Source organism: Trichoplusia ni, chromosome 17 (assembly GCF_003590095.1).
Source record: "Trichoplusia ni isolate ovarian cell line Hi5 chromosome 17, tn1, whole genome shotgun sequence".
Classification (NCBI taxonomy): domain Eukaryota; kingdom Metazoa; phylum Arthropoda; class Insecta; order Lepidoptera; family Noctuidae; genus Trichoplusia; species Trichoplusia ni.
The window spans coordinates 7,107,925-7,129,352 of record NC_039494.1 but is presented as its reverse complement, the minus strand read 5'-3'; the positions used below and the strand labels follow the sequence as shown (position 1 = coordinate 7,129,352).

General features: G+C 37.7%; 2 protein-coding genes and 1 long non-coding RNA gene across 5 annotated transcripts; 1 reads left to right on the top strand and 2 right to left on the bottom strand.

Moving 5' to 3' along the window:
• The first annotated feature begins 86 nt into the window (after nt 1-86).
• Nucleotides 87-11,618, top strand: LOC113502621 (DNA-binding protein Ets97D). Of its 3 annotated transcripts, none has more exons than XR_003401371.1 (11): nt 87-404; nt 928-1,026; nt 1,498-1,619; nt 2,114-2,273; nt 2,786-2,945; nt 5,377-5,502; nt 5,891-5,964; nt 6,535-6,614; nt 7,426-7,564; nt 8,114-9,365; nt 10,014-10,096. XR_003401371.1 is itself a non-coding variant. In XM_026884270.1 (11 exons), the coding sequence occupies exons 1-11, from the start codon at nt 266-268 to the stop codon at nt 10,189-10,191; spliced, it is 1,431 nt and encodes a 476-aa protein (XP_026740071.1). In that variant the 5' UTR covers nt 87-265; the 3' UTR covers nt 10,192-11,618. The 3 variants fall into 3 exon arrangements, 2 of the variants coding, with proteins under 2 accessions (XP_026740071.1, XP_026740074.1); XM_026884270.1 differs by having other exon boundaries at nt 8,114-8,267; nt 10,014-11,618; XM_026884273.1 differs by lacking the exon at nt 10,014-10,096 and adding an exon at nt 9,968-10,004 and having other exon boundaries at nt 8,114-8,267.
• LOC113502625 lies at nt 4,199-4,526 on the bottom strand. Its single transcript, XR_003401372.1, has 2 exons — nt 4,330-4,526; nt 4,199-4,256 (listed from the first exon to the last, which is right to left on the bottom strand). It is a non-coding gene; the product is annotated as an uncharacterized LOC113502625 (long non-coding RNA).
• Nucleotides 11,619-11,724: 106 nt separating the features above from the next.
• LOC113502620 (fatty acyl-CoA reductase wat-like) lies at nt 11,725-21,205 on the bottom strand. The gene is made up of 11 exons (XM_026884269.1): nt 20,864-21,205; nt 19,654-19,826; nt 17,982-18,072; nt 17,282-17,404; nt 16,429-16,553; nt 15,401-15,559; nt 14,783-14,892; nt 13,957-14,024; nt 13,358-13,553; nt 12,785-12,977; nt 11,725-12,106 (listed from the first exon to the last, which is right to left on the bottom strand). Exons 2-11 carry the CDS (start codon nt 19,821-19,823, stop codon nt 11,740-11,742), a joined length of 1,602 nt encoding a protein of 533 aa, XP_026740070.1. The 5' UTR covers nt 19,824-19,826; nt 20,864-21,205; the 3' UTR covers nt 11,725-11,739.
• Between the last annotated feature and the right edge of the window lie 223 nt (nt 21,206-21,428).

Here is a 21,428-nt window from a genome sequence, read left to right as displayed (position 1 = left end):
TTTTATACGAATTATTGATGTTTGTTTCGAATGCGTTGCGCGACCATAAACAAATGGAAATTTCTAAGGCGCTGTCAGAAACTGACAAATTGTCTATAGAATTTCGTTTTTGTCGCACGCGGAAGTGGACATTGGAGTGATTTCCTTTTCCTAAAAATTTCAAATCCGCTCAAACTTTGATTATTTACTTCATAAACATTTTTTCTCATTAGAAATACTTTGGAACAAACTACTGTGTCGAGTGTCAGTGTATATAGCAGTGCAAATGGAAGTGACGGATCTAAACGAATTGCTAAATGTTCGGTCTATAAAAATGGAACAGGGAGATACAGGTTTTGATGAAAATGCTGTAGAAGCTGACCCTTTATCAATTATTCCTCAATATGTTACTGAATCGGACTTGGGTAAGTTTTATTTAATAAATTTGCTTCTTTTTTAACCAGGTTCGTAGTAGCTATTGATTGGTATTTCCGTCTTGATACTAATTTAAAACCATTGTCAGATAATCACTAGATTTTCCTGTTTCGTTAATACACAATAACAAATTCTGAATATCCGAAGACCTTTGCCTATTATATCTTAATAACGTTCAATTCATTGAGACGCCACATTAAAATGAAAGTTAATAAGATTTTATAAGTTTTACTATGGAGTTTATATGTTATGATTAATTCTAATATGATTATTGTAAACAAGGATAAACATGTAATTTTTTGTTCAGAATTAGTAATATTATTTAACTTTGTGCCGGTCACAGTTATTCATTACACATATAATAAGTATCCACACTGGACCTATGCATCAGAGTCTAATGTTAGACATGGATGACCCACCATTGTGTGTGGGATTGTGTGTTGCAATATTAGGGTTAAATGCTTAATGGCGGCACACATTAAAAAAATATACATGCACATTTTCTCATTACAGGTCTTATGCAAACTGGTAGCGAGATGTTACAAACACCGCTAGCGGTCTTCTCCGATACCCCGGATGAAGATGATACCATGCAAAGTACAGAATCTAGTGGTTTGTATTATCTTATCTGTAATTTTATTTTATTTGTTATGGCATCTGGCCATATAAATGGAATATTGCATATTTCTAGCCGTTTCACTAAAAGTTTTCATAATAGAAATATTGCAATCAATAGTTTGAGGGGCTAAAATCCCATAGTAAGACTATGCTATATGCTGTATTTGAAATTATTGATACTATCTTTAAATCTTATGCCTCATCCCATAAAAAAAGTTTGGGCATTTATGATGATTAATTGGTGCTCACTGCAAGGTGCTGCGTTCATTTACCAGTATTCTCAGAATTCAGGCTTCCTCACATAGATTTCCTTCACAGATTTCTTGAAATATTTAAGTATGGTGTGTACCTGCATTAAATAGAATCAAACCTGAAAATAGAACTTAAAAATTCATACATAAAAAAACAAGACCTCCACATCAAACAGCCAAATCTGCCGCAATACTAATGGACTCTTAATTACAGATGAGGTCATAGTACAACTAATGGATATAAGAACTAATCTCTCGCGGCTCAGAGCTATGCTAGAGAGGAGACTCGGTCTAGACCTATCTGACTACACATTCTGGCTGCAGAATGCTAAGATGGTAAGATATTTATACTTAACTAGCTATTGTCAGCGTCTCTGCCTGCTACAAATCATAAAAGTTCACATGGAACCATAAAATCAAAATCAAAAGTTTTTTTTTCAACTATGCCTTTTTCCAGATACTTTTAAAACGTTAAAATAATGACTAGTTGCACGGTTCCAAAGTGTCATTTCTATGGAGAAGAAAAAGCAAGAAACTCTTAAACTAAAAAATCATATTGGTATATAATAATTTTATTTGATAAACCATTTGTGTACTAAATTTTATCCAAATCTATTAAGTTGCTTTTTGCATGAAGGATTATCAAACATAGCCATAGTTACAATCCTTCGCGTTTGTAATATTATAAGGATGGTTCAAAATTTAATGTATCTTAAATAACAATGTGGAAATTTTGTTTAAAGCAATTCATCTAAATGTCCCACTGCTGAGCAAAACCTGTCCTCATCTGTCTTCTGCAACCCCACTATCACAGTCTTATATGTTTTCAGCTAGAAAACCACAAGACTTTGGTGGAACAATGTATAAGAGGTGAGGGTGTGGTACAAGTGAACATACAGATCAGGGCATCGGAGAGGAAGATCAACATCCTGGATGTTCTGAAGCCGGATGAGGAGCTGGTGCAACTGCCCAACCAGATGGATGAAGATTGTGAGTTAATTCCAATATATACAATAATGTCACATTGTTAGTTACCGTACTCCTCCGAAACGGCTTTACCGATTTCTACCAAATTTTATATGCGTATTCAGTAGGTCTGAGAATCAGCTACTATCTATTTTTCATAACCCTAAGTGATAAGGATTGTCCAAGGATGTTAATGATAAACTTGGTCATTCGTAGCACACTTTACATTCGTAGACCACTTGGTATTCGTAGCATACTTGGGTCGTAGGTAATTCGTAGCAATATAGTTAATTTAACATTCACCTTAACTTTGAGTTGATATTCGTAGCGAACTTGACATTTGTAGCACACAAGCATTAAATTCGCAGTATGTCGAACGTAGCACAAGATATTTATCGAAAAACATTTGTAGCATTTGACGTTCGCTGCACACTTCGTATTCGTAGTATTCAAGACATTCGCAACAACTTTTGTCACACTTGACATTCGTGACACCTAATTACTGGTAATTTTAAGTTTTCTGTTTCTATTTTCAGTTCTAGAGTTAGAGGAACAGCTGCCGGTGACAGAGCATCTGGCGGAGAGGGTGGAAGAAGCGGAGAGTCAAGCTTCGCACGCCGCGGCCGTCAAGTGGGTGGTGGACGCGCAGTTCAAGAGCGAGCACCGGATACGGATACCAGATGATCCAGCTGAATGGTACGTATATACCAAACCAAAGCTTAAAAAAATATATTTAGAATTAACGATTTACTGGTATGATTTTCGAGAATACCGATAAATACTCGGGAGTTCATTGCTTTATTAAATAATTAAAATCATGGAATGTTTTAAAAAAATAAAAACATACAAATTCTGTTGCCGCTATTACAACAAGAAGTTATGCAGCGGTTGGTACGGCATTAATTTTTTTTCAGTTAAACAGTAGCGGTAGTCCTTTCTTAGCTCTAGACTATCGGTGTACCAAATTTCATTTAAGTCGGTTCAATAGTTTTGGCGTGAAAGCGAGACAGACAGATAGACATAGATACTTTCGTATTTATAATATTATAGAGCAAGAGCCCGTGAACCCCAGACCTTCGTTATTTTATAAAAGCTGAAAGTTTGTCAGCGCATACTCCCAACACAGGTAAGAACGATGGACCATTATGAAGTTTGGGTTATAGTGGCTTAGGCAGGTAAACGGTACTAAAGGTGTGTAAAATACCGATCTAAATTCTTCAAATAATAAAGTGCGATTTTTTGATATTATCTTCAGAATATTATTAAAAATCACGTTATTCATTGCCAGACACTTAACATCGTGGCAACCCCTTGCCAGACACCCTTAATGTTCATGAAATTATAGTTTAACTTACGTTATAGTATAAAAGCTGATTTTTATAAATAATACTTGGGTAATAAGTAGATGATGTTTCCTCATTAGCCAGACATTTTTTATAGTTCCAACCCCTTGCCAGACAAGCATGTAGGGTAGCTGTAGGAGCGAGCGCGAGGCAGTATGTATATGAGTGAGTGCGAGTGAGATGCGTTTGTATTGTTTAGTATTTAATACATGCTTACATCAACTAAAACAATAATATGTGCTATCTTCAATTATTATTAATTAAATATTCGTTATAAATGATAAGAATAATATTAATTATGAATTATGAATGACTCATGCAAATAAACTTTTTGGCGCAGATTTATGTAAATTTTAAAAACATCTTAAGGAAAGACATTCGATGCTACAATTACCTTAAATTGTTAAAAATTTTAATTTATTTTATCAAAAACAGGTTTAAAAAAAAAGCCAAAAAATAAAATATTTTTCAAAAATTTAATTAAAAATAGGTTAATGATGCTACAAGTTATTACTGAGGATAAAAAAATAAATTGATGACATTACATATTATTATAGAGTATAAAAGACAATATTAATTTATTCATTATCATCATCAATGTTATCATTTTCTTCGTCACTGTTACTCCATTCGATATCTTGGTCTTCTTCTTCTGCGTCAGTTTCTGTAAAAATGTAAAAAAGTAATTGGGATTAAAAGTATTAAAAAAAATGTAAAATGGATTGAAGTAGTTATACCTGAGACAGTTTTCAGTGAATCTCTAACGAAGTTTGGTAACTGATCACCTTCAAACCATTTAAAATGGTACTGATTATTTTCGAGTACCCATCCATTATTCTCGGGTTGATAAATTATGGCGAGACCAGGGAAATAGGGATTAATTTATATATGGAGAATATTATAGATTCCAGTTTAAATTTAATAGGTACTCATACCTAAGATAGGTCAACTATACAAAATAAAGTAGTGCATCAAAGCTACGCTAAGGCGGTACGAAGTTCGCCGGGTCAGCTAGTCATACTATAAAATATTATTTGTCACTACTTTTTTTTGCAAATAACACAAATTAATGTTTCACCTATGATTTGTTTTTATAATACAAAATCACTTTAATTTAAAAAGTCACATAAACAAATTGTAAAAATATAATCTACGTATCATGCTATATTATATTATTTTAGCTGATGTAAACATGTACTGAGTACTAAACAATACATGCGCAGTAGAAATAACAACTGCGCAGTGAGGGATCGCGGTAGACTTAACTCGCCATCTCACTCGCACTCACTCATATACATACTGCCTCGCGCTCGCTCCTACAGCTACCCTACATGCTTGTCTGGCAAGGGGTTGGAACTATAAAAAATGTCTGGCTAATGAGGAAACATCATCTACTTATTACCCAAGTATTATTTATAAAAATCAGCTTTTATACTATAACGTAAGTTAAACTATAATTTCATGAACATTAAGGGTGTCTGGCAAGGGGTTGCCACGATGTTAAGTGTCTGGCAATGAATAACGTGATTTTTAATAATATTCTGAAGATAATATCAAAAAATCGCACTTTATTATTTGACGAATTTAGATCGGTATTTTACACACCTTTAGTACCGTTTACCTGCCTAAGCCACTATAACCCAAACTTCATAATGGTCCATCGTTCTTACCTGTGTTGGGAGTATGCGCTGACAAACTTTCAGCTTTTATAAAATAACGAAGGTCTGGGGTTCACGGGCTCTTAGACCATTAGTATGGAAGTATAGATTGTATTTGCTTTTCAGGTCAGTCCAGCATGTCAAGTTATGGATCCAGTGGGCTGTCCGTCGGTTCAATCTCATCGGTATTAAACTATCTGACTGGAATATAAGCGGGGATGAACTGTGTACCATAAGCAATGTGGAATTTAAGTAAGTAATTATAATGTATCAAGAATTATATACAACGCCATCTAGTTTCAATATGACTCTACAGATAGCCGAGTGGTTGAAGTCACCAAGCCAAACTCACAGAAAGCGAAGGGTCGCGGGTTCGATCCCCGCATAGGACAAGCGTTTTTGTGATTCACGAATGCTTTTTTTTGTGTCTAGGTGCTTTTACGCATGTCATTTGAATGTTTGTAAAACTTCCCATGATATATGAATTATAATTTAAATAATGATACGTATTAATTAAAAAGAGAGTCGTCTTCATAAAATTGTACAAGCTAAGCTTAGATTGTATTACACAACAAATAAACTCATGAAAACTGTTACAGTCATTTGTTGGTAAAAAGTGTTTGTTTTCATTTATTTTTAGAGCGAAAGTACCATCAGATCCAGGAGACATATTTTGGACACATTTCGAATTACTTAGAAAATGCAAGTTTATAGGTAAGTGAGTTAACCAAACAAACTATTAGAAAACACACCGACATAATAGAAAAAAAACGGTTAAAAATTACATTTTTTATGGAGAATAACCGGCATTAAACTGAGTCATATAAAAAACTAAGTGGTTTCTAATAGCAATTCTAAAAATTTCAAAAAAATCGTTTCCTAGTAATTCAAATTTAATATGATAACATCGTGAATTCATAGAGAATCGTGGAAGGATTTAGGGAAGGCCTTTGCCCAGTAGTGGGACACAGTGGGCTAGAAAAAAAAATGATAACATCTAAACTCTACGTCGACAGGGGTATTTTTCTTCAGGGCTCAAGTGTACAAAACTTTCCTATTTGTTTATCCAGGAATGTGGATTTCGAAGAAAGTTGAATCCATCTGGTTTTTACGTTCCATGGTTTTCGCGTGAATGAGTAAAAAGCAGCCATACATAAAAACTTTCAATTATTATATTAATAATGTAATTAATAGGATAATAAGATAATAGGATTACACTCACAAATACAATAAAATGATTATCAAAAATGGTTTAGTACATCCTGAGATTGATTATTGTTACAGCGGTCATACAGAACGATGAACAACCAGTCAAAGATCCTTTAGAAGTACCGCAGTCGGCCATCAAGAAGAAACCGAAGCAGGTTAGTTTTATTTGACGAGCTCCGTGGTCGAGTAGCGTACGCACCAGTTTCAAGGTGTCGCTAGCTCTGAGGCCCCGGGTTCGATCCCCGGTAGGGTCAATGTAAAAATTCACATTTCTACATTGTCTCTGGTATGAGTGTTTGTTGTACCTCCGTTGTATCTGAATTCCATAACACAGGTGCTTTAGCAACTTACTTTGGGTTCAGAACAATGTATGTGATGTTGTCCGTATTTATTGATTTATATTAAATTATGTCGGTTTCCTCACGTATTTATAGGGATCGCCCGACTAGGTTCGGACCCAACCGGAGTCCTTAATCATGAGCAGACGCGGCCGCGCGTTAGTTTCTTGTATATCACATACTATCTAGCTCCGAACACATCCTCTCTTTATAGTTGAGAGTGCATTATGTGTTTGTCCAGTCATTGTCATTGGAAAGTTGACACCAGAAATAAAGTGTATCATGCGGGAGTCGTTTTTAAAAAAAAATACAGCAATGTATATAGATTTCATCGTCATCATCGTAGCCTTTTCTCAACTATGTTGGGGTCGGCTTCCAGTCTAACCGGTTTCAGCTAACTACCAGAGTTTTACAAGGAGCCATTGCCTATCTGACCTCCTCAACACAGTTACCTGGGCAACACGATACCCCTTGGTTAGACTGGCCGTCAGACCTTTAAAGCTTCTGACTACCTATAATGACTGTCAATGATGTATGTGATGATGGGTATAATAACAGCCGGACCCCACAATTTAACTTGCCTTTCGACATAGATTTGATGATTTTGTCCCCCTTTCCCCCCCACCAGGTAGTACTCCGTCAATCGGAAGAGGATATGTCGTCATACATGACGTCACGGAACGGCAACAACGGCCAGATTCAGCTGTGGCAGTTCCTATTGGAGCTTCTGACGAGTGCAGAGTATTTTGATGTTATACGATGGCATGGTGAGTGAAAGTTTATGGTATATTTCCAATTTTGGGATGAAATTTTTGCCCACGCTTAGACCTCTGTTGGGCAAAGGGTTTTTGACGGCGTGGGGTGGCTTTTTGAGTGTCTTTTCTATTTTGGGCAAAATATACGCCGAATAGTTGATTTTTGCCAAAGTTCCGCCGTTTTTTTACCTTTGTGTAAATGGATTATGATGATGCTTTACTTGCTTGACCACTTCTATGTAGACTTTGCCCAGTGCTGAGCATAAATTCGGCAAAAATGTGTATGTGTTTGTAGATTCTAAATAATAATATATGTTTGTGTGGGTTCCGAAACGCGTGTCACTCAAGTTATTTCTGAAATTTGTCCAAATTCTATGACTGATACGAAAAACTTTAAATTCACGTAGTCCTACGATTTGCCCAACTGTGGACAAACTTTTCCCCACCATTGGGCAAACTTTTCCCACTGTTGGGCTAAATTTTCCCACGGCTGGGCATACTTTGTCCGCTGTTGGGGAAACTTTTCCAACTCTATATTGGTCTACATTGCGCCTCCTGTAGGCACGGAGGGCGAGTTCAAGCTGCTGGAGCCGGAGCGCGTGGCGCGGCTGTGGGGCGCGCGCAAGCACAAGCCCGCCATGAACTACGAGAAGCTCTCGCGCGCGCTGCGCTACTACTACGACGGGGACATGATCGCCAAGGTGGCCGGCAAGAGGTACTCACCATACTATAGCCTTACTATAGCAAGCACAAGCCCGCCATGAACTACGAGAAGCTCTCGCGCGCGCTGCGCTACTACTACGACGGGGACATGATCGCCAAGGTGGCCGGCAAGAGGTACTCACCATACTATAGCCTTACTATAGCAAGCACAAGCCCGCCATGAACTACGAGAAGCTCTCGCGCGCGCTGCGCTACTACTACGACGGGGACATGATCGCCAAGGTGGCCGGCAAGAGGTACTCACCATACTATAGCCTTACTATAGCAAGCACAAGCCCGCCATGAACTACGAGAAGCTCTCGCGCGCGCTGCGCTACTACTACGACGGGGACATGATCGCCAAGGTGGCCGGCAAGAGGTACTCACCATACTATAGCCTTACTATAGCAAGCACAAGCCCGCCATGAACTACGAGAAGCTCTCGCGCGCGCTGCGCTACTACTACGACGGGGACATGATCGCCAAGGTGGCCGGCAAGAGGTACTCACCATACTATAGCCTTACTATAGCAAGCACAAGCCCGCCATGAACTACGAGAAGCTCTCGCGCGCGCTGCGCTACTACTACGACGGGGACATGATCGCCAAGGTGGCCGGCAAGAGGTACTCACCATACTATAGCCTTACTATAGCAAGCACAAGCCCGCCATGAACTACGAGAAGCTCTCGCGCGCGCTGCGCTACTACTACGACGGGGACATGATCGCCAAGGTGGCCGGCAAGAGGTACTCACCATACTATAGCCTTACTATAGCAAGCACAAGCCCGCCATGAACTACGAGAAGCTCTCGCGCGCGCTGCGCTACTACTACGACGGGGACATGATCGCCAAGGTGGCCGGCAAGAGGTACTCACCATACTATAGCCTTACTATAGCAAGCACAAGCCCGCCATGAACTACGAGAAGCTCTCGCGCGCGCTGCGCTACTACTACGACGGGGACATGATCGCCAAGGTGGCCGGCAAGAGGTACTCACCATACTATAGCCTTACTATAGCAAGCACAAGCCCGCCATGAACTACGAGAAGCTCTCGCGCGCGCTGCGCTACTACTACGACGGGGACATGATCGCCAAGGTGGCCGGCAAGAGGTACGCAGTGTACACACGCACTCCGTACTATCGTAACTGCGCGACATATACAGTAACTAGCTGTTGTCCCCGACTTCGTCCGCGTGGTTAGAAGATATAAGTTAGAATTTTTGATCGGAAGCCCTCGAAGATGAATATTTTTCCCCGTTTTTGCCACATTTTCCATTGTATCTTCGCTCCTATTAGTTGCAGCGTGATGTTATACAGCCTTAAACCTACCTCGATGAATGGTCTATTGAACACAAACATATTTTTTCAATTTGACCCAGTAGTTCTTGATTAGCTCTGTTCTATTCTGTGATTAGCACGTTCAAACAAACAAACTCTTTAGCTTTATGTATCAGTATAGATTAGCGTTATAATACAGTACCACACTGATCGACGTACAGAGAATTAATGTGCAGCACGAAATCTGTAATCACTTTTAAATTAAAATGATCACTAACTAAAAAAATCCGATATTCTCAATATAAATTCTCTCGTCGCGTAAATTTCACAAACATTCAAGTCACGTGCACAAAGACACCCAGACTCAGGACATCAGACACAAGCATTTGTGTGATCCACGAATGCTACAATCGAACCTAGGACATGTCGCTCAGTGTATTTAGCTTAATGTTTTAATAAATTCTAACATTTCTATTACAGATTTGTCTACAAATTCGTTTGCGATCTACAACAATTACTCGGCTACGGCGCCGGCGAGTTAGCCGACTTGGTAAAAGAGGTATATGAGTCTAAACTACATTTGAAACCGACTGAAGACATGCTCCCAATGAAGACGTATTCTAAACACTCTGTATACTCAAACGATACTCAAAGTTAAGTAAAAGATTTGTAATTTAGGCACTATCAGCTAAAGAACGGTTTATACAGATGAAAATGTCTAAAAACCGCATCAAAATCGGTTCATCCGTTCCGGAGATACGAAGGCGTTTTCAAAGTTAAGTACCCTTTGTTTTTTTAGTTTAATAAATTGCCATTTACGTCATATTGTAAATATATGTTTTAAAAATCATTAAGTAGATGTGTAGTTTGATAAAAAACAGGGTCCTATGAATTAAACTTACTGGGAGGTAATAATAGGCATATCGATCAAAATTTTTCCCCGACTGTGGGATGTGGGCTAAATAAAAGATGAAATAAAATAAACTTTGAATTCTCTTAATTTTTAGGTGAACAGTGTAAATATGAATTTTGTTGTATCACTAGAAGTGTTTTTAAAGATATTTTAATTGCAATTAGTTAAGCAAATGTAATTACTATTAAAAACACATGTTGTGTAGTCAAATTTTAACGATAATATTATGTATTATAATATACAGTGACGTTGTTTTAAAATAAGGCTTTCCTTGCTTGTCGTTTTCGCACTGATTGAATCTACGATATGCTCTGTCCGTTATAAGTTGATCTTTTTGACAGATGTCTTATACAACACAGCGAATAGGTTATGAAAGATTTATGAAATTTGAATTTCTTGGCTGTACCAAAAATATTGATAATGTAGTTTACCAATACCGTACCTTAACTATTCAATAAGATAGTATGTATATTAGTTTCGTCAAAGTAATTTATTAAAATTTTATAAATGTATATGATCGAAAATCGATTAAAAGCGAATAAGAAACGTTTTCCCGTCAAATACAATCTGTCAAAAAGTTCAACATAGAACGGACAGGGTATCAAGATCTTTGTATAACGTATGCAATGAAAAGCATCTATATTGACTTGCCATCACTTTGTAAATATATAAAACTGTCTTTACTACCTGCTTTTATTAAAACTTAATGTAAAATATAATAGGAATGATGACTGAGCATAAAAAATCCAACTGCAAATTTGCAGTCAAGGCAAGTCTATTACTATATTTAGATGGTTTGATCAATTTATGTTTGCAATAAAGAAATACGAAAAGATATTGAAAAAGTCATCATCCCTATTATAAGATGTTTGTGGGCTTATTTTAAGTATTAAAGTTGTAGTGATGTGGCGATCTATATCGATTTATCGATACAAACGAAAAAGTCTGCGTTTACTCTATTAAATACGGCGTTATGAATCTGATGAGTTAGAGAGATGAGCATATAAGAAACAGTACATCAAAATATTTAATCCATTTTAATGGCTGGTAAATTAAACTATTATCGATATGTAGTTTCACTTTCGTCACATCTCTAGTCTGTTTGAGAAAAGTGATATAATTATAATTAATTTAAGATTTATATGTACAAATAAAGTCTATTTTTGAGTTTATACTGTTCTTATTCAGCCGGGATTCGAACCTTTCACATCGCAGTCATACTACTAGGAGCATTGCTGTCCCCATAGGATTAAAAGGTAATAAAAATAAAACAAATAATAAAAAATCTAACATTTATACAAATAATCTAAAGAAGTAGCAAATTAAACACAATATAGTCCTCGCAAGGTACAATAGACCGTAGCCATAGACAGCAATAAACACCATATTGGCTATCCACAGCATGTTCTGTTTTCTCTCGCCTTGGGCACTGTCTTTAAGCCCATCTTTCAAGATGTACTTTCGTATACCCACACACCAAGCCAACGTGTGCTCATCGACATCAATATTGTTTACATTACAATTAAATATCGCTCTGTCGTTTTCTGTCATTCGGGAGATCATCGCTTTGACGTTATGGTCCCTGAATTTCCAGGAATTTGTCAAAAAGTATGTGTAGGCACTCACTTTTTTATCGATCTTTTCGAAAACTTTTACGAATCTGAAAAGGAATACTTGTATTAGATTTGTCAGTTATAATAAATAACTATAAATGGATACACTTAATAAGCGAAAAGTTCCAGCGTTCACCGACAAAAGGGGTACAAGACAATGTTACTACTTAACGAAACAATTTTTAACCAACTTCGAAAAGGTGGTTCTCAATTCGGCCATATTTTTCATGTTTTTTACCTCAGAACTTTGAACCCTACGCGTCGTAGTCGATAATCAGTTTCGTTTAAATTACAAGACAATATTGGAACTGGTTTGTCGCTAGTGAGTGCTAGCTTCAAGTCATTTAAATTAGATCGCTCGTACAGAGCGGATTAATGGAGAAATTTGAACCAATTAGGATAACATTAAACCTCCACCGTCTTTAGTCATACAATTTGGTATTTTACCCACGTTTTTATTCACTCACTTTCTTGTTTGTCGTTCCGGTTGGATTTTTGCAACTCAATTTTGAGAAACTTCCCGATAAGCTAGCAGGCTGAAATTCCGAGTAGCTTCAAACCCGATGACGATGCAATTTACAACTATAAAATGGCTATACCAATTTTTATAAAATTTAAATGGAGTGGCATTTAAAAACGTGGGTATTTAGATTACTTAAATCTATTTTTCCGTTCCTTCCCTATGCTAGAGACCTCGGTAATCGGTATACCCCAAGAATACTTACGAAGTAATTCCTTCCGGTCTCTTTCCAATAATAGCGCAGATACCATCCATAACATAGGCTGGTATGTAATGCAGGAACCAGCTTAACAACCAGTAGGCCAGGGCATTTTTGGTCTCTATTAAGTAACAGTACCACAAAGCTATGGGCGTAGCTATCGGTCGGCAGACGGTGTTCAGAAGCTTACTGTAATATCCTGCAAAATTAAGATATAATTAGAAACTTATTAATATAATCACAGCTCACTAGCAGTCAGACGTGTAATAAATGTAATGTAGAAATTTGAACTCTCAGTCAGTGACCTTTGTTCGATTCTCGTAAAGCCGTCATTTTAAAGGCTTACTCAAAGGCGATGTTCTAATGTATAAAATTCTCGTGTCACGGTGTACGAAATTGAACTCCGAAACGGCTCGACTAATTCTCATTAAATTTTTTGTTACATATTGGGTAGATCTGAGAATTGGAGACCTATTTTTCCGATCCCCATTTTATTCCCTATTTATTTGTATGGCAAAATAACGTTTGTTGGGGCGGCTAGTACTAATATCAAAAAACTTGTAATTAAGTATAAATTACCCCAATTAACAAGCGCTTCTTCGTTTGATACCATATATATAGGTATTTCTTTACTTCCTTCTTTCTGTCGCTCTGTCGAGTCCCAAGCAGCTCCTATAATCGCGTTGTTGACATATTCAAGTGGTATAGTTGCCAATTTGTTTTCTAGATCGACGTAAATCACGTGTATTACACCCAAACCCACGCCCAAAACAATCTAGAAGAAAAATAAGAATATAATTAGCATATAGGAGTAGCCAATCCCAACATCATTGGAGAAGACAAAGCTCACAGACTCCGTTGACTCGGCCACGTCGAAAGGATGGGAGGTCGTGGTGTTAAGAGAGCGTGGGACGACCAACAGGTAGACTCTGTTGGCCGACCCAGGTATCGCTGGAGTGATACAGTTGAGGCGGATCTTCGGGCGTTTCATGCCGATGACTGGCGAGAAGTGGCCAAGGATCGGGTAATGTGGCGCTCTCTCGTATCAGGAGTTAAGACACATTTTTGGTCGCCGAGCCAATGGAGTAAGTAAGTATAAAAGTTCACGTTTCAGCAATAGTGATATGTTGTCTTGACGACGCAGTATCGAACCCACTATTTATGTAAGTGGTACTTACTCCACTGGGTCCTCCTAAACATGACTTTTCCAGCCATCCAGGGTGTGGCTCGTACATAGCAGGAAGAACTGAAACAAAAATATACAAATAATCAACATTTCAAAAGTTCATTCTAAAGTACCTTTGTATCTCTTTATAGTCACGGGATCACTTCATGTGAAGAGACCCGGTCCTTTTTAAAGGCTTGCACGGGGACACAGGTCCAACATGTAGAGGCCTTGTTGAGAATTTTAATCTAATATGTGATGGGGTATCTACTAGGGATCATTCACCTCCGCTCTATGGGAGAACGGACATGAAGAATCCAAAGTAGATACAAAACTATTGCAAGAATGTGTGTATGAACAATTAGGCTATTATATTATGATAAGTTATGTGGACCAGTTAGTTGGATTTTCCAGAAAACTATGACACCTGCCTCTCTACACATGGTAATGTAAATAAATTGGCAGGCGGTGACTCGCCACTCACTAGATGGGCCCCCTATGATACCGTCACGATTGACAGCAGGTGGGCAACACCAGTGCGAGCGGCTAGGGGTGTAGAGAGGTGCGACACCGATTTCACCATCGCGGGTCACAGACCCGGAGCGGGTTTCCTCGTTATTACGCCATTAGACACTTCCACCCCCGAGCATATAGCTCTAGCGACCCCTCTCTAGCCAGCCAGTTATACCTTTGTATTATTATTATTTTTTTGAAATCTGTCTGTCACACTTAACAAATTTAGTTGAATATTATCTCTATTGATGCGGTGAAGGCTGCCTGTAAGCCAGGCATGGCTTTCTAATATATACTTTATAGCTCAGTTGCACTTGCATATTTACCTATGGGAGGCTTCACGACACAAACAGGCATGTCAGCGCCAGCATCGCGGACCACGTGCTCAGCTAGCGCCTTCGTGAATGTGTACGTGTTCGGCCAGCCCTTGATCAACCTACGAAGAATCAATAAATAACATCATATTAAAAGAGGAAGAGCATATTTACCACTTAAAAGAGCATGTCTTTTCACTAAAATTCGTTTCGTGCATAAGCTTAATTTATGCCGTTCAACATCGTCGTGACGTGACGTCACAACTTGCTAATACAATCACTTCACTTTATATCTGCGTCACCCTACATTTGACTCTCAGATAATGTCTTTGACATTAATTAAAAAGAAACGCGAAAGCAATGTAATTTTGACCGATGAAAAATTCCAACGTAGGGGGTCTGGAATCATGTCCAGAATCCCTGGACCACGGGATCGGTACGACATCCCTTCCACCCTGTTTAGGTCCACAAAACCGTTCTTAACAGTTTGTCTGTCGACTCAGGTGAGTCTTTTATGTTTTAAATATCTGTGTACATACCACGTCTCGCCTAAATCACATACAAACTTTCGCGTATACAATATTAATAGAACGGATTGAGACTAGTAGATTTATAATAAAGTCGACTTACTCTGGTGTGATATCATTGAGACGTTCCTCTTCCAATGACTCTACCAGGTCCATGAACATTTTTGGACTCATGGGGCACGGATAGAACTGCTCCTTCACTTCTTTGCCGACTCTCTCTCTGGTAGCATGAGTGTATGCCGTAGACACGTGGATAAATTGTCTGTAGGTAAAGGTAATAATATATAATACAAATAAAGTAACAAAAAAAAAAAGGTTCGCAACGCAAGTGACCGAGCGTTAAAATTTGTCCATTGCACTTGTTGCACGTTTTGATGGCGACAATTAAGGTAGGCGACTTATTTTTTGAATTAACTAGCAGTTGCCCACGACGTCATCCGCGTGGTTGGAAGATATAAGTTATGTCATCTTTGGTTACAATATCGCAATTTTCTTACGGAACCCTAATATTTTTGAAATAAATTATAGCCTATGTTCAGCGGGGATAATGTAGCTTCTCAACAGTGAAAGATTCTTTCAAATCGGATCAGTAGTTTCGAAGCCTATTCGTGTCAAACAAACAATCAAATATTTCCTCTTTATAATATTAGTATAGATGAACGAATGTAAGATTTTATTTTAACATGTAGTTCGTGCACACCTTACGTTTAAAGCTAATTTTACAGCACATTTTTTCTTGTAACCACCAATTTAGGCCGCTGCAGTTAGTAGTCAAAATCAGCTACGCGGGACATATAATGGTAAACAAGCGTGTGCGCAGTCATAGGGTCACTCTTCATTTCATAGCCTGATTGACAATCCGGCACGATTGGCGAGAGATCCGGAATCGTACTAAAATTTTACGTTCCATCCGAAACATGGAAGCAGTGACATTTAGTATTTCTAAAACGCACATGGCACACGGCATTAAAAAAGTCGGTGCATGCCTCTTCATCGAACTCGACATCTATGACTGGACAATCGTGCGATTTTACTTCTAGGCTATCACAGCTTCAGATATAAAAGTGAGGTATTTTTTTTTTGACGGTGATAACATTATTTGTCGTTTTAATATTCGGTAGATATTCTTACTTGAGTTTGGTGCAGCTCTTGGCTAACTCCACAACTTTAAGAGTCCCCCCCACGTTGATATTGGCTGCCACTTTGAGCGGTTCATCGAATCGTACTGTAGCTGCCATATGAAATATTAACTCAACCTGAAAACATATACAAAAAAATGGTAATTATTACATTCGGCAACCAATAGTACAGGTGCGATCCCTGCACCATTGGTTGCCGAAATAGGATTAACCGCCACGACAACCATAGTGGTTACCGCAGTCAGCTTGTTTGGACGAGAGTTAATTCTGACCGAAACAATGTTTTATTGTTATTCTATTGAAAAAATTAGCAAAATTCACACGACTCATAGAAAATAATTATCATTTTAATACAATTGAGAGTTTTGATCGGTAGTAAGGTGTGCCTCAGGGCTTTGGTTGAAACCGACATAAACCGACATTGGTTGCCGTGATCAACTTGGTTTCTAAGGCTTGGTTTCCTTCACCGTTTACAGCATCAAAATAATTACTCGGTAATACGCAAATATGGGGCGTGCATTCGAACTTGCAACAGCCATATACCTAACTAGGTTAGAAGTGATATACATACATATATTATAATGACTTGGAGAAAATTCCGTATAGTTTAATTTTAACACGTTCACAGTTACAAGCTTGTATGATTTAATGAATATTCATTGTATTCAAGGAAAATCCCTGTATCTCAGGGCTTTCACAAACATTCAGGTCACATGCACAAAACACCCAGACTCAGGACAAGCATTCGTGGATCACACAAACATTGACACGTCGCGCATTGGGTTTGGCGTGGTGACCTCAAACACTCGGCTATCTGTGCAGTCAATATTATCAAAATAGCATACCTCCTTAGTGAGTGTGTTCCAGTCCTTATCAGACAGCCCCAGTCTGGGCTCGGTCGCGTCCCCGGACACCGGCACGATGCGCTCCGCAAACCTGGGCTGCTTCTCTCTCACCAGGTCAAAAGCCTAGAAATAAATATCATTCAAGGTTATTAGGCCTGCTTCGAAGAACGAAAATTAACAAGGCCCCTTATCGCCCACGCTAAACTTCTTAACTATATTATCGGTAGATATTTGTTTCATAATAAACTGTTTGTTGCTTGTTTGCAGGCCTAGATAATAAAAATAATATCCCATAACTTTTACACAGCGCCATCTAGTCTCTGATGAGTACTAGAAAACTGATAAACATACTTATATATATATATCTAAATACATATATATTTTAGATAAATTACACATAGACACAGAATAATTGTACGTGATCATCACAAAAACATTTGTCCTGTTTGGGAATCGAACCCACAACCTGCGGTATAGCAATCAGGGCCACTAACCGCTAGACCAGACCAACAGTCCAGTCACTAGATGAAGGCTATATCTAAAAAATCAAAAACATCCTTCAACAAAATTTGACAAAATCCTATGAACTAATCCAAAGCGTCACCTATCTCCATACCAAATTTAATCGAAATCGGTCCAGCCGTTTAGGAGTGAAGACGTAACAAAACACACTTATTTATAATATTGAAGTGATACTTACAGGATCTTGTAATACTTCAGTCAACCTCTCTTGAGCCGTCTTGCCCTTCTTAGATCGGAGGAGTAAGAACACTTTCTTAATTTTACAGGCTCTGAAAATAAGAGGCAGTTTTAAAATAACCAGTTTCAGGCAAATAAATTAAAAAAAAAACGTTGTAAATAACCGTGCCATCCGGGCACAACCTTGACACAGACCTCCCTTTTGTTTTTTACTATGACAGGGTGTTTCTCAGGAATAGGTATGTCAGAAATCGTGATAGCTAGCAGTGGAAAATTTCCAAAAAAAATATATATATTTTTATTCGCCGAAATCGATGTCACACAACTGTTGGTTGGATCACAAATTTCATAAGATTAATTTTGACGATCATTTTTATTTTTAATGTATTTTATTTAGAATAGTTGTACGGAACTCCTATCCATAGTCAATTTTGTACTATGCGTCCCTTTTTTGAATAATTAACAATAACCTATTGTAAAATTTTCAAAATTAAGATACAGTGATAAAATCTCGTGTGACGTCACTTATCAGTACGCTTTTTACTAGCAAGTGACGTTTTTAGACCCAATAATAAATTTAATGTTTTTTAGAAATCTGTCTGACGCACTAAACAGATTTATATTATTTTAGTCAAATACTCTATTTAGAATATAACATGTTTTATTTCTTGGCAAACGTTAATTTCATTATTTAAGTGTCTACGTCATAAAACTGTATCACAGCTAGAACTAAACAATCAAAATGCTTGTCTTTGAACCCGTCACCCGATAAATTAATTATAAATTCTTACACTAAATTATTAGCTTGAACTCAACAACGAAATCTAAAACGGTTAAATAGTGACGCAAATTAAATTAATTAGGTACAGACTCAAACAAGTGTAATAAACACAATTTAAATAAATAAAAAACATCGGCTGTCTAGATAATTCGATAGTTTCTACGAAGATATATTCTGTTTTCGGGTCCCGTTATAACTTAGACTCCACTGTCTCCACTGACTCAGCTGTTAAAATTTTCCCTGATGATGTAATTCTGTTGTTGTTTTGACAAACAATACTAAGAAACGGAATAAAATAAATACTTAATAAGGCTCCCATATAATAAACTTGGTTATTCCCGTTTTCGCAGGTAGTAAGGAATTCTGACTCGTTCTTTGCTGGTTTTAATAAATATAGCCTAAAAGTAAAAGTCATTTAGTCGGTCAATTAGATACCTAATTAAAAGATATTAGACACGCATTTTTGCCTTTATCTGAACAACAAAAATTTTCAAAATTGATAAAGAGAAACTGCTTAAAAGTTTAAAAGAGCTTGTGACGCAACAACTTCGCAAATTGTTTACAGAGAAGTGACGTCACGCGCAAGTTCTATTCACAGTAATTTAATCAATTTATGTTTGCGGCACGAAAAAACGTATCCATTATTATTCACTAATCTGCATGACGACCAAAATAGAAAATTGACATAATTCTACTTGTATCCAAGTTTTAATCGAAAATCATCCCACGGGAACATAAACATCCTATGTGTTAATCTAAGGTACGTATAAACTATCTCCGTACCAAGTTTCATCTAAATCCGTTTAGTAGTTTTTGCGTGAGGAACAAAAATCCATACATACAAACTGTCGCGTTTATAATATTAGTAGGATAGAATGTAGGGGTTCCTTACCTGAAGAGTTTCTCCACGAGAGCCTTCCCGAGGAAGCCGGAGCCCCCCGTGATGAAGACGGTGGTATCCTCATAATACTTCTGGACGGGAGAGGTGCCCAGGTCTATCACAGCATTCATCGGCTCCTGCAGTCGACGCACTCGCAACTCTATTTCTACCGCCGGATCCATGATCTAGAGAAGAAAAGAACAGTATAATGTCTTTAAAAGACAGACATTTTAAGTCATCTTCAGCCTAGTCTTTTCCCATCTATGTTGGGGTCGGCTTCCAGTCTAACCGGATTCAGCTAAGTACCACTGTTTTACAAGGAGCGACTGCCTATCTGACCTCCTCAACCCAGTTACCTGGGCAACACGATACTCCTTGGTTAGACTGGTTGTCAGACCTTTCAAGCTTGAACTACCTGTAACGACTGTAAAAGACGTATGAATAGCAGTCGGGACCCACAATTTAACGTGCCTTCTGAAACACGGAGGAACTCGTTGTGACAAACTCAACTGCGTACCAGCCAACCTTTGACCGATCCATTTATGCAGTTATAGCTTAGCCACGAGCTCCTCAGACAGACATTTTAAGTGCCCTGATATAAACCACATTCGGCACATTCATTCCGTGATAAACCATCACATTGGACAAGTTACACATCTCCTCGATAACGCTGGCGAATCACTCAAATGTATTGAACTGACAAGTCAAAGTCACGTCACTTGTTGAAGAGGAATATCATTCACATATTCACATGTCATTCAGCTGTTGCCCACGACTTCGTCCGCGTGGTTAGAAGAAATTGCGACAATAACTTGAGATTTAAACTATCCTATCTCGAGTAGGCGAGTTTTATTATAATCGGTTAAGCGGTTTAGGAGTCCATTGAGGACAAAAATTGTGACACGAGATTTATATATATTAAGATTTCTAATTAATGGCAATTGGATTTTTGACTGTACCGTACTGAATTTGCAATTATCGTGTCAGGAAAAATACTTAGAATAATACGACTACTCTAATTTTAATCTTAATCTAATTTCCAATCATTCATCGGCCATTGTATGTCAATAGTGGATTTGGGTCCCTAGACTGAATCTAATTCATTCAAAATTGAAAACGAAATCAAATTAGTTTGAGAGTTTGACTTGCAATTTCGTTTATAACGTGGTTATATCACAGTTAAAATATCCGGTTAACCAATTAAAATACAATAAACACTTACTGATAAGTTAATTAATTAACTTTTGAACTGTTGCTTCCTTTCAAAACAGTTGTTTTTTTTAGTGTTGGTCTATTGTTAGACCGACTAGAGAAAAGAATGATATTATTACCAACCGCCACTAATGGATTTACACACAACACTGTCTGGGTAACTTGTGGTTTTACATAAAAATACAATTCCCGATTTTATTGAGTGCTATCTACAGGGTGTTTGAAAATTGTATTTTAAAACTTATTGATGTAAAAAATGCAATTGATTTAGGTGTTTGTTATCTACCTATTCTAAAGTTATGAAGAAGTAAAGTTTGTGAGTTTGCTACGGTTTTTTTTAACCGACTTCAAAAAAAGGAGGAGGTTCTCAATACGAATGTATTTTTTTTTATGTTTGTTACCTCGTAACTTGCGATTGGGTGAACCGATTTTCATGATTCTTTTTTTATTTGAAAGCTTGTGCTTCCCGTGTGGTCCCATTATCACCATTTCATTTGAAGTCGGTTTGTTTTTGTGAAAATTGTAACTTATTGGAACCTAAAGTAATCTTAAGCACATCGATCTCACTTTACGAA